At 42.4% G+C, this 12,614-nt stretch overlaps 1 protein-coding gene across 2 annotated transcripts in view; it reads left to right on the top strand.

The window, feature by feature from the left end:
* Positions 1 to 12,614, top strand: part of tln2a (talin 2a) — a 111,971-nt gene that overhangs the window by 96,219 nt on the left and 3,138 nt on the right. Inside the window, exons 44-58 of one of the 2 annotated variants that reach the window (XM_034232166.1) lie at positions 792 to 893; positions 1,022 to 1,141; positions 1,730 to 1,876; positions 2,957 to 3,123; positions 4,040 to 4,223; positions 4,391 to 4,516; positions 6,044 to 6,160; positions 6,305 to 6,490; positions 6,621 to 6,728; positions 7,463 to 7,568; positions 8,498 to 8,503; positions 8,882 to 9,006; positions 11,625 to 11,813; positions 11,897 to 12,079; positions 12,226 to 12,351. In XM_034232166.1, the coding sequence (XP_034088057.1) occupies positions 792 to 893; positions 1,022 to 1,141; positions 1,730 to 1,876; positions 2,957 to 3,123; positions 4,040 to 4,223; positions 4,391 to 4,516; positions 6,044 to 6,160; positions 6,305 to 6,490; positions 6,621 to 6,728; positions 7,463 to 7,568; positions 8,498 to 8,503; positions 8,882 to 9,006; positions 11,625 to 11,813; positions 11,897 to 12,079; positions 12,226 to 12,351 (1,992 nt within the window). The remainder of the gene's footprint in view (positions 1 to 791; positions 894 to 1,021; positions 1,142 to 1,729; positions 1,877 to 2,956; positions 3,124 to 4,039; positions 4,224 to 4,390; positions 4,517 to 6,043; positions 6,161 to 6,304; positions 6,491 to 6,620; positions 6,729 to 7,462; positions 7,569 to 8,497; positions 8,504 to 8,881; positions 9,007 to 11,624; positions 11,814 to 11,896; positions 12,080 to 12,225; positions 12,352 to 12,614) is intronic. The other variant, XM_034232167.1, reaches the window with a different exon arrangement.

Here is a 12,614-nt window from a genome sequence, read left to right as displayed (position 1 = left end):
GCTTGAGATAAAATTGAGTTTGACACCCCTGATGTAGAGCAAGAAAAAGGCTTTTTATCTTAATTACAGAGATATAGCATCAGCTAATGACATCCCTCCTCGCGTTTCTTACAAAGACTTATTGCAGGGTTTGTAGGAGTTCCTTAGGTGCGTGTCACCAGGGAACAGCATCACCTTTGTTTGGGACGTCATGAATAATGAATGGCAATGTTTCATTCTGGATTTACATGATGATTGTTTTGTGCCTGTGCATGTCAGTAGTTGATTAAGAAGGAGATAATCAACTTAGATAATCCATTGACATTATGGTCACTCTCTGCAATGGTGATTTAAAGGCTTTCTGATGAACTGTCGGTCGCTTAGTCCAGATTCTTGGGTGTTATATCTCACTCCGCGGGTTAAGCACACATCATGTGCCCTGTCTAATTTAGCAGAAATGCTAGAAATCTAATGTTTGCACTGCAAACTGATGATCTAATCATTTTTTCTAGCTGATGCTATTTTAAATCTGTAATTACAGACTGGATTTGGTGGATAATTTATAATGGGTGCTTATCATTCATTCTGAGTGTTTATTTGAATGTAATTAATGTTGGTTTGCCTGCGCACCTGGTAGAATGATTATAATTGAAGGGTATTTTGAACGTCACTGCAATTTCAGAGCTGAATGATTTATTTATTCTATGTTTGAAGATGGTTGTACCTTTTGAGAAGGACAAACCAATCATGCATTAAATGAAAAAATGTAATGTAATTTGTACTGTTTGTTGTTTGTGTGTGTCTCTCCTCAGCTGGATGAAGGTACACCGCCTGAACCCGAGGGCTCTTTCGTAGATTACCAGACCAGTATGGTGAGACACTCGAAGGCTATTGCTGTCACTGCTCAGGAAATGGTAAGCCTTCAGAATAATTGTTTATATTGTTGGACTGTTTTGCAAATGTGACTGTGACTTGTGATGACATTATCATGTGTATGTTTCAGTTTGTTTGTTATAACTGTGAGTGTGTGTTTATCCCTCAGATGACTAAATCAGTCACATGTCCAGACGAGCTGGGGGGCCTGGCCTCTCAGGTGACCGTGGACTACAGTCAGCTGGCCGTCCAGGGCCGACTGGCCGCTTACGCAGCTGAGCCACAGGAGGTGAGCAGCATCTGTGTGTCCCCATAATACGATTTAACAGTAAAAACTGGCATGCATGTAAAAAGAACTACGAGGAGAAGGTGTAAAACTTGAGCAAGGGTTCTCCCTGACTATTAAACAGCTTTAATCTGCATTGAATTCATTCATCTAAAGATTGGGCCTACATTTGTATTACACTGTCTTAAATCATTCTTTTAAAGGACTGACAAATGCTCAGGATGTATTATATATAAATGTATTTTTTGACATCATTTGACAAATAATTGGTGATATCTATTATAATTGTATTGTAATTTACTTAATTCCTCTCGTGATTATGTCACACACAACAGGATAGCAGAACCAACTACACACATACTTTTTTGTTAAATACACCCTCTGTTAGCAACGATTAATGTTGAATTGAATTCTTAGTCATTAAAAAAATCTTTTAAAAGTATCAAATCTATCTTCCTTTAGAAACCCAGATCTGAGACACATTTCCTGTAAAACCATCTACTTTGTCTCTTACAAACTGAAGTTCTTATATTTGCATAAAGATAATGCTCAGTATTTGTTTATTGTACCGTGTTCTCTTTTTTCATTCAGATCGGTTTCCAGATCAAGAACCGAGTGCAGGAGCTCGGACACGGCTGCATCTTCCTGATCCAGAAGGCAGGATCTCTGCAGATGACTCCCTCCGACGGCTTCACCAAACGAGAGCTCGTGGAGTGCGCCCGCGCAGTCACAGAGAAGGTATCACCTGTCATTAAAAGATATAACTACAAATCAGTTTTATTGAGAAATGCACTAAGTTGTCATGTAATGTGTTATTAGTTTATGTTGATCCTATATTGATTATCTAAGTTTCCCTAATATATATCCTATCTTAATTGTATTTACTGAAATACTAAAGGAATATTTCTGACCAAGTGATGTCCTGTCATGGTATCAACAGTATAACAGGGTTAGTAGTGCTATCATTCGTTGGCTCACCCCTCCTGAATGAATGCACTTTGGAAAAATCCATTTGCTTTTGGCATGCTTTAGCTTCAAAGTCTGACTGTTTGATGCTTAGTCCTTGGCAAATACATTACTCTGTGGACTGTTTTAATGGTAAAGTGTTGCAGCTAACAAACCCAAGCAGTCCAGGAACATCGTACCTATGTGACCCGTGAATGTAAACAAATTCCTCTAGAGATATTTGTAGTGGGGAATATCCAGTATTCTTTAGATAGTTATTTCGTTTTTTTATAAACGACAAGAACAGGGTTCTCTCTGTAGCATGTCAACCTTCTCCTAACCTATTTATTTCTTGTAAAAGTTTCAGTGTCATGTCTTTATGTATTTATATTTTTTAGCAGCAAAGGTCCGGAAACATAAGCTAATCAATTCTCCTCTCTGGCATCTGTGAGGAAACAAATGCAGTCGAACACAGTTTGACACATACTCATTTCACGGAGTGACTGATGTTGTGCATTGCTCTGCACCAACATGGCATTTTGCTATCACGGCACATTTTTGTATATCCCCTCGCGGCTCATGTTTCGGCTTTCTCAGTTATATGCATTATTTATCACGTTTCAAGGAGACGCATAGCATAAACAATGCAAAGTGGAAGTGCAAATCTATTGCAGTGTGGTGCCTATAATATAACCTCTACTCTGAATGAACAAGGTAGTAATACTACTTAACAAAATAGTTGTGTACAAAATAATAACTCTGATCCAGCTGCTGTCCAAACTGTTTGTAAAATGTGCTCTCGGCCTAAGGTCAAAATACCTGCGCTTCCTCACCTGTCTGATTATAGGGTGTGTTGTCTGTGTGTGTCCTCAGGTGTCCTTGGTGCTCTCCGCCCTCCAGGCAGGAAACAAAGGCACCCAGGCCTGCATCACAGCCGCCAGCGCAGTGTCGGGCATCATCGCCGATCTGGACACCATCATCATGTTCGCCTCCGCCGGCACACTCAATGCAGAGGATGACGAGTCCTTCGCTGACCACAGGTTAGAGCTGGAAAAGGACCAGATGTGTGTCTCTAAACTAATACAAATTGTTCAAGGCATCAGTAAGTCTACAAGTACAAGCTTTGAGTGGAGGACCAAGATTTTCCCTCTGCCTATCTTTCATCTGAAACTGACAGAATGACATAGTATCTGGTGAGCGGAGGGCCGGGGGTCTCTGGAGTCAGAAACTACAAATTACCCTCAGGGTTTGAAAGATTGAGGAAGTGTTGCATATTTTAGTCTTGGACTAAAGACTCCCCTTGGAATCAGGATTCCCATGGTGCAAAAAAGGAAAGTCTGAAACATTTTTATATCCCATTAATTTCCACATTGTTGTGCCAATATTTAGTAAAAGGTTCTTTAATCCAGTGTCTGACAGTTCAGTAGGGTTGATCATTTTTTAATAAAAGTAGCTCAAAGGGATACATATCTAATGATTCAAGACAGGACTTGGCAGATAACATAATAACATGTTGCTATGACCAAAATAACCTCTATCCTTACAGATAATTGTTAGTGAAACTGTACTGTACCTCACTCAAGAATCATGAAAGCAAGATATAGAGAAGCCCTGCTGGGCCACAATGAAAGGGAATCATTTCTTATCTCAAATGATGTCACGCAGCTCACTCAGAAATCAAGAAGAAGCTGCAGCAGCTTCCTACAATTTCTCTTGTCAATTTCTAGAAATAATGGACTTGAGTTTTGCCATGCTCTTCACTATCCTCCTTGTGTTTGCACCAGCTTTGATGTCTTTGTTATGAAAAGAGATGTGCCATCATGTTGATGACTGTGATTCAGGCACATTGACAATTGTATTTCAGTAAAAGGCCTAAATCAGGGCTTCAGTCACTAAAAGAAAAACACTTGTCTTCTTCTCTTCCTTCATGTCCTGCCTCCTCCTCTTCTCTCTCAGGGAAAACATTTTGAAGACGGCCAAGGCTCTGGTGGAGGACACGAAGATGCTGGTGTCCGGCGCGGCTTCAGGTCAGGACAGGCTGGCTCAGGCCGCCAAGTCGTCTGCCAAAACCATCACCCAGCTCACAGATGTGGTGAAGCTGGGAGCTGCCAGTATTGGCGCTGATGACCCTGAGACACAGGTCAGCAGATCTTGTTTCTCTTCCCTCTGTTCCTCTTTCATTCACCAGGCCTGTTATCAGAGATACGAAACCAATGAGCCGTGAAAGGCAATATCCTTTCAGAGTTCTGTTTGTTTCCTGGGCTGTGTTGTTATGAATTGTTCTTTATCTGCGTTTCCTCTCTCTAGGTGGTTCTGATAAATGCTGTCAAAGATGTGGCCAAGGCGCTGGCGGAGCTCATTAGTGCCACCAAGTGTGCCGCGGGCAAGGCAGCAGACGATCCATCGATGTACCAGCTGAAGGGCGCGGCCAAGGTGAGTCTGCCGGTCCTTAAACTATGTAAACAAATCCTATTAAGTCTAAAATCCCGTAACGAAATTTTATTTTTTTATTTTTTTGTGTGAGGGGCAACAATTACTTTTATTTTCCTTTTTTCCACTGATGATTATTGTCTTCTTTTCATTTCGTTATATGGAAAAGGTTAACAAATCCTGAATTCTAATAATAGTCACACAGAGCCTTGTTCTGTATGTATGCATAGAATTCTTCCTCCTCCTCCTCCTCCTCCTCCTCCTCCTCCTCCTCCTCCTCCTCCTCCTCCTCCTCCTCCTCCTCCTCCTCCTCCTCGGGCTGGAAGATTAATCAGCCACAGCCCCCCCTCCTGTCATTATGAAACCTGTTCACATATGTTAACTCACTAATCCAATAGCTGGGAAATGTATGTTCTTCTGAGTAACAGGAAACTGGGATATTTGTATCCCAAGATAAATCACCTGGATCCTTGGCTTCAACACATATTAATTGTAATTTCCATCACCGCATAATCCACCAATGACGCCGCTCTCTGCTCATTATCACCTCGAACTGTGAAATATGTTTTTGTTGAAAAAAGTCAGTTTCACAGTCTGTGGCAGCTCAGTGTGACATGGAGTCGTTCAGATGATCAACACCTGAATCACAATTGAAATATTGTAGCTTCAATGTTGGGAATATGGGCTTTTCTTCATGGGGGAAGTGCGCCCCCTGTCTGTGAGTTTGATGGAGTACACCCCATAGGAATAGGCAATACTAAAACCATAGAGAAACACAATAGGGGCTTATATCCATGAAATATGACTCTCAATGTACAATGTGGACTTGGGGCTTCTATAATAATAATAATAATTCCTTACTTTTATTATAGCGCTTTTTCAATGACTCAAAGCGCTTTACATATACACACATTACACATATATCATACATGCAATGGTCAGATACTGTGGACAATACCCACAGGAGCAAGTTCAGGTGAAGTGTCTTGCCCAAGGACACACCGGCTTTACAGACGCAGCAGCGGCGGGTTTCACCCCTTGATCTGATGATCATTGCACAGCGCACTGCGCCATACCGTCCATCTTCACGCCTCGAGGTCATCGAGGCGCTTTTACAAGTACACATTGGTATTATACATGTACTGTGGACAATACCCACAGGAGCAAATCCGGGTGAAGTGTCTTGCCCAAGGACACAACGGCCTGACGCAGTGGCGGCAGGAGCGGGTTTCGAACTGGAGTTCCCCAGCACTCCCCCTTGATCTGATGATCGGATGCACAGACCACTGCGCCACCCGTCCCTATAAGACATTGCTTTTGTGTTGCAGTGTAAACCATGACTGGATGTGGTGATATGTCGCTTTTGCCTCTGTCCTTTTTTGCATATCAACATCAGTATAACTTATTTTTCAGTTCATTCGCTCTAATGAACATAATTTGATTGAGTTGCTCATCCTGCCACATAATCATGCTGTTTGATGTGAATGAACAAAGACGATTTCCGATTTTTTTATTTCCTCTTGTGTTCAGGTGATGGTGACCAACGTGACGTCTTTGCTGAAAACCGTGAAGGCTGTAGAGGACGAAGCCACCCGGGGCACCAGAGCACTGGAGGCCACCATCGAGTGCATCAAACAGGAACTGACGGTAAGGACATATGAAGGGCCTGTGTTTGTTAGATGTTGGACAACTGTAATGCAGTATCACCTGTATTACATATGAATGAATGATGATTCAACATTAATATTTTGCCTTAAGCTAAATGACATCCTCACACTTTTTATTCACCAGGTGTTTCAATCCAGAGTTGCTCCCAACAAGACGACCACACCTGAGGAGTTCATTCGCATGACTAAAGGCATCACCATGGCAACTGCTAAAGCGGTAGCTGCGGGTAACTCTGCCCGACAGGAGGACATCATCCACACCGCCAACCTCAGCCGCAAGGCCATCTCAGACATGCTCAACACCTGCAAGGTCCTTTTTACCAGTAGACCTATTCATACATGATTCATGTCTTTATGTGGTTTCATTATGTCTCAAATATATATACTTTAGAGTTTAGCAGTCCTGTTGAATCTGGAGCGTTTGTGTTTCTGTCTCTCAGCAAGCGGCCTACCATCCAGAGGTCAGTGAGGAGGTGATGAACAGAGCGCTGACGTACGGGTCAGAGTGTACCACCGGATACATCGACCTGCTGGAGCAAGTGCTAATGGTAGGTTATGTCATGAGTATCTTCACACAGTAAGAAAGGGATTGTTGCTCTTTTTAGCACCCACTAGTAAGAGTCGGAATACAAATGTGAAAATACACTTTGTAGGACATTCATCAGATACATTGCGTATTTGTATCTGATTATGACCTTTGATATATTCAAAGTAACGAAGATGCCATCATTTAATGGGTGAAAGAATGTACATTTAATTTATAATTTGTATACATTTATTTGCCTGACATGTTTGATATATTTAGAAAGGCTGTGATGTATTGACTTAACATTTGATACGTTTTGGTGGTTTTGAATGATGAAAACCAACTGAGGCTCTTATAGGCTTTGAGAGGTTTATTTAAAATCATATACAATTCTGTTAAGGTGAATGAAAAAGACAAAAAAGTAGTACCATCACGTTCATAAATTACATTAATTATTGGAAAGCAAGTCATTGTTTCTGGCACGCAACCAATCTTTTCAAGCAGAATACTTTGTAATTATTGTGTGTGTGTGTGTGTGTGTGTGTGTGTGTGTGTGTGTGTGTGTGTGTGTGTGTGTGTGTGTGTGTGTGTGTGTGTGTGTGTGTGTGTGTGTGTGTGTGTGTGTGTGTGTGTGTGTGTGGTGTGTGTGTGTGTGTGTGTGTGTGTGTGTGTGTGTGTGTGTGTGTGTGTGTGTGTGTGTGTGTGTGTGTGTGTGTGTGTGTGTGTGTGTGTGTGTGTGTGTGTGTGTGTGTGTAGGTCCTGCAGAAGCCCACTGCAGATCAGAAGCAGCAGCTGGCGGCGTGCTCTAAGCGTGTGGCAGGAGCCGTCACAGAGCTCATTCAGAGCGCCGAGGCCATGAAGGGTACGGCTCAAATACTCTCCACACTCTAACCCCCAAAACATACCAGGAGCGTCTGCGTCGCGTTACGGCCGCGCCGCGGCGGTCGTAAGAATCGCGGCCACTCTAGTCAATGGGTGCTATTACACCACACGCGCCGTGTTACGGCTCAGACGCGTCCCAGAAGCGGCTCGGCGCAGCGCTTCTCTAAAATTAGGATGAATCCTATTTTTGCCGCGGCGCAGCCGTAAGGTAAAGTCGGGCAGGCAGCCCCCCCCTCGCAGGAAGTGGAAAGGTGAGCATCCGGGCCAGGCCCATCCCCCACATACACTAATTTAGCAGACCCCACAACACCTCCACTACGAAACGCACTGTAAATGATATATATAGAATAATTATGATGATGAATGCATATTTTTTTACCACTAAAATACAGCAACACATCTTTGATTCATGTTGTTTATAACTGGAATATTACAATTATTATTAACTGTGTCTGTAGTTTACAACACAACAAAATAGGAAATAACAACAATAAACACGATTTAAACAGACACAAACATAAACCATTTAACTACGTATAGCCTACTTACTTGTAGAAGTACAAATGTCCAGGAAATATTCCAAAATCAACAACAACTGCGAGGCTGCACACACGACGCTCCGCTTCCGCAACGTTTTGAAACGCGTCTGGTGTGTGTTGTCGCAGGAGGAGGTCGCAGCGTGGCGCAGCCGCAACGTAACGCGGCGCAGACGCTCCTGGTGTGTTTTGGGGGTGACTCCATTACAGTGTTTAATGTACTCAATAACTTGTATTGATTCACTCAAGCTCATGTGTATAATCCTCAGTAGGAGGCTACTACATCTATGAGAAATACATTTCCTTTATAACAGAGAAACATTCTTTAAAACAATCTTTTGGTAATATCTCTGTCCTCTTTCTCTTGCCACAGATGGAGGTAAGTTAGCATTGTTTTCTGTACTGTGACTTATTTCACCAGTTGTGAGCTGTTGGACACCTTCTCTTTTCGGCGCTAACATTGATTCATTTTTTTTTCTTCTGTTGAGATCCAGCTGCTATCACGCTTCTCGAGCCAGCTCCAACCATCGCGCTCCGTTTCATGTGCCATTTCATTTTAAATAACACCATCTTCATTGCAGTGAATGGCAGTTTGTGGCCTCCATCAGATATGCATGGGATGCAGTGCGGCACTTTTCGTGTGATCACAGTGTTGTTGTTGTTGTCGTCTCTGTGGCATGATCTTTTGACACACTGCTTATTTCAAATTATATTTTCAATTATACGTCTTAATTATGTGTGTGCATGCATACATCAGGTTCCGAGTGGGTGGACCCGGAGGATCCGACCGTGATCGCAGAGACGGAGCTGCTCGGAGCCGCCGCGTCCATCGAAGCGGCGGCGAAGAAGCTGGAGCAGCTCAAACCCAGAGCCAAGCCCAAGGTGGGTGACCATATTATTATAATAATAATAATACGTTATTTAAATAGCGCTTCTCCTGGTGCTCAAAGCACTTATGACGGCATATGACCGATAACTCACACAGACTTTGTCAGTGTTTGGGAAGTGAAAGAGATAGCGATTTAGAGTTGTTTCAGAAAGATTTGCAGAGCAGCAGGAAAGAAGATGGTGGTGCATCTTCTATTGATAGAAGACGCTGCTCGAGTCCTCACTAACACTAAGAAAGTGGATCACATCACTCCTGTTCTGAAGTCTTTACACTGGCTTCCTGTGTGTCAAAGAATAGATTTCAAAATACTGCTGCTGGTTTATAAAGCACTGAATGGTTTAGGCCCAAAATACATTTCTGACCTCCTGCTAAATTATGAACCATCCAGATCTCTCAGGTCTTCAGGGACTGGTCAGCTTTCTGTCCCCAGAGTCAGAACTAAACATGGTAAAGCAGCGTTTAGTTATTATGCTCCAAATCTCTGGAACAAACTCCCAGAAACCTGCAGGTCTGCTGCAACTCTGACTACTTTTAAATCCAGGCTGAAGACTTTTCTTTTTGTCGCTGCTTTTAATTGAACTATTCATATCTTAGACTGCACTGTAACTTTTATCCATGTATTTTTTCTTTTAATGTTTATTTTATTAGCTTTTCTTTTTAATGACTGATTGCCATTTTCTTAATGTCTTTCATTTTTTGTAAAGCACTTTGAATTGCCTTGTGTTGAAAAGTGCTATATAAATAAACTTGCCTTGCCTTGATACTAGACTGTAACTCTGTGTTAGAGGCTTTTTCTAACTACAGAAGAAATACTTGTTATTAAATAGTTTATTGCAGCTTTCCTTACAAGTGTTAAAGGTGGGGTAGGTAAGTTTGAGAAACCGGCTCGAGATACACTTTTTGTTATATTCCATGGAACGCTCTTAACATCCCGATAGCAATGAATATCTTAAGTGCTTTGACAAAAAATCCATAAAAAAATGTCATCTGTGGAAGCCGTAGCGCTGTAAAAAGCACGACCAATCATCTGAGCTGGCCCGGCTAAAATAACTGGATGGCCTACCTGCCTGTCAGCCTTCCATCCGTGCACAAACTTATCTCGTGCCCTCATTGGTCATGTGCGCGTTCGTGTGTGTTGGAGGAGGGGCTCTGTAAGGAAGAGGCAGATTTGTTCCAGTTGTGTATTTTCAAATTCTAGCGCACTCGAGCTGGTTTCTCCAAAATTACATACCCCACCTTTAATGTAAATTAATAGAAAAAAGAAGAAGAAATTCATTACTAATTTAGATTCAACAAATTAAAAACATTCAAGAGATGTATCACTAGAAAAATATAATAAAAAAATATATAAATATAACACGTGCTACTTTTGCAATGTGGCCTCATTTTGAAGAAGTTATGTATGTTGACTATATTTTCCACAAGTGAGTTATTGTAACTACTGCGCTTGGCTAATTCTAACTGCTTAATATACTGTTTGATAGTTTCCAGTGGCTTAAGAATGACCTACAGTAGTAATAAAAAGTACCTATACTGTACAAAGCATTCCCATTACAGTAAAGGTCCCGCATCTAAAGTGGTCAGTTTAACCTTTTTATGGTAATCAATGTCCTTTGCTTGTCTGTTAGGATCTATGTTGTGTTTGTGCTTTTTATTTAATGTTGAGTGTATCCACAGTAACAAAATTATACCTGTCCTGACATTCACAGAAAGAGTTCACTGTGTCTTGTGCCATCCCTTCTCTGTTACATATTATCATATCATTCTGTTTGACTTTGATTTAAGATCAACAATCTTTGAAATTCTAATGACAATCACAGACACTCACCTTTTACCCATAAGTGGTTTTCCAAGCCCATCCTCAAAATTCTGACTTGAATCAGAAATCAAATACACATTAAACACGTGGCCCTAATCATTCAGTACTCATCGATGTTGTTGAGTTTTATCCCTGTAGTTTATAATTCCCTCATTAAAAACGAATTAATCTTCAGCCGTATCCCCATCCTCCATGTCCCGCCTCCCCCTCCTCCAATCATGTGTCCATCTGTGTCAGTTGTAGCTGTCCCTCTGGCTCCCAATTACCCCCCCACTTCCCTGCCCGCCCCCACCACCGGAGGCCTTCTCTGCAGGGCTCTGTCTGATATGTTTGATATATTAGGTTGTTATTCAGTCCCAACTATATATCAAACATATTCCTACAGTGTCCCGCTCTGTCTACAGACATGTGGTGTGAATGTGATTTGTGTGTGAAAGTGTGCGAGTGGTTTACCCAGGGACACTTGAGCGTGATTGGATGTATAAAACTGATCTTTGTGCAGAGTCTCGCTTCTTCTTCAGATGCATCTAGCCTCTTATCAGATGCTTAAAAAGATGCTCTGTATCTGGCTGTGTGACGCTTCTGCAAGTCGTCTTTTGTTTTTCATAGTCTCCCAAGTGTGTCAGTATAGATGGGGACATCATGAATCAGATGTAACTTTTTCTATCCCCATGTTTATAGGGAAGATGCTCTCATTGAGATTGAATTGACAAGAGTCACATGTAGAAGATGATTTAACAAACATGTTTATCAAGGATTCTGTCTGACTGACGTTGTCTTCTTCCCCCTCAGCAAGCAGACGAGTCGCTGAACTTCGAGGAGCAGATCCTGGAGGCGGCCAAGTCCATCGCTGCAGCCACCAGCGCGTTGGTCAAATCCGCCTCGGCTGCCCAGAGGGAGCTGGTGGCTCAGGGCAAAGTGGGCCTGATCCCTGCCAACGCTGTGGACGACGGGCAGTGGTCCCAGGGGCTCATCTCTGCTGTAAGTGTGTAGGGAAGCTCCATTTGTACGCAGTTTACAACCTGAGGCACAGTTCTTTCAACAGAATGTTCTTTCTATTCCAGGCACGTATGGTAGCAGCAGCAACCAGCAACCTGTGTGAGGCAGCCAACGCCTCCGTGCAAGGCCACGCAAGTGAGGAGAAGCTCATCTGTTCGGCCAAACAGGTGGCGGCCTCCACCGCCCAGCTGCTGGTGGCCTGTAAGGTGAAGGCGGACCAGGACTCAGAGGCCATGAGGAGACTACAGGTGCAGTGCAGCAGACACATGCTGAACCAGATGTTTGATTCAAAAATATGAGTTCTCATTACATGCTGTGGGGCAGTCTTACTGTTTTACTGTATTTCAAATGTGATGCTGCTATTGGCTGTTCTCACTGCTCTTTTCCTCAACAGATTGCTGGGAATGCAGTAAAGAAGGCCTCAGACAACTTGGTGCGAGCCGCTCAGAAGGCAGCGTTTGACAAAGCGGATGAGGACAACGTGGTGGTCAAGACCAAGTTTGTGGGTGGAATAGCACAGGTAGGAACATCAGGGGAGATCTGAGTTCATTTCAGAAAACATCTCTTTGCCATTGCATTTTTAATATGTTTTGTTAAATGGACATTTAGATGCATTAGCACTAGATCACACTTAATAAATATCCAAAACGTAAGTGATATGGTCCATCCTTACGAACTCAGATTGTTTCTCATTATTATCTCTAAAGTCTTACATTTTTTTAATTGTCCTTGCCATGCCGTCTTATAATAGATTAATCTTTAGCTCCTTTAGTCTCTTCATCT

This window comes from Gymnodraco acuticeps, unplaced genomic scaffold (genome assembly GCF_902827175.1).
Source record: "Gymnodraco acuticeps unplaced genomic scaffold, fGymAcu1.1, whole genome shotgun sequence".
Lineage (NCBI taxonomy): Eukaryota > Metazoa > Chordata > Actinopteri > Perciformes > Bathydraconidae > Gymnodraco > Gymnodraco acuticeps.
Note: the sequence above shows the minus strand (reverse complement) of the source record. Positions and strands in the feature narration are given on the sequence as shown.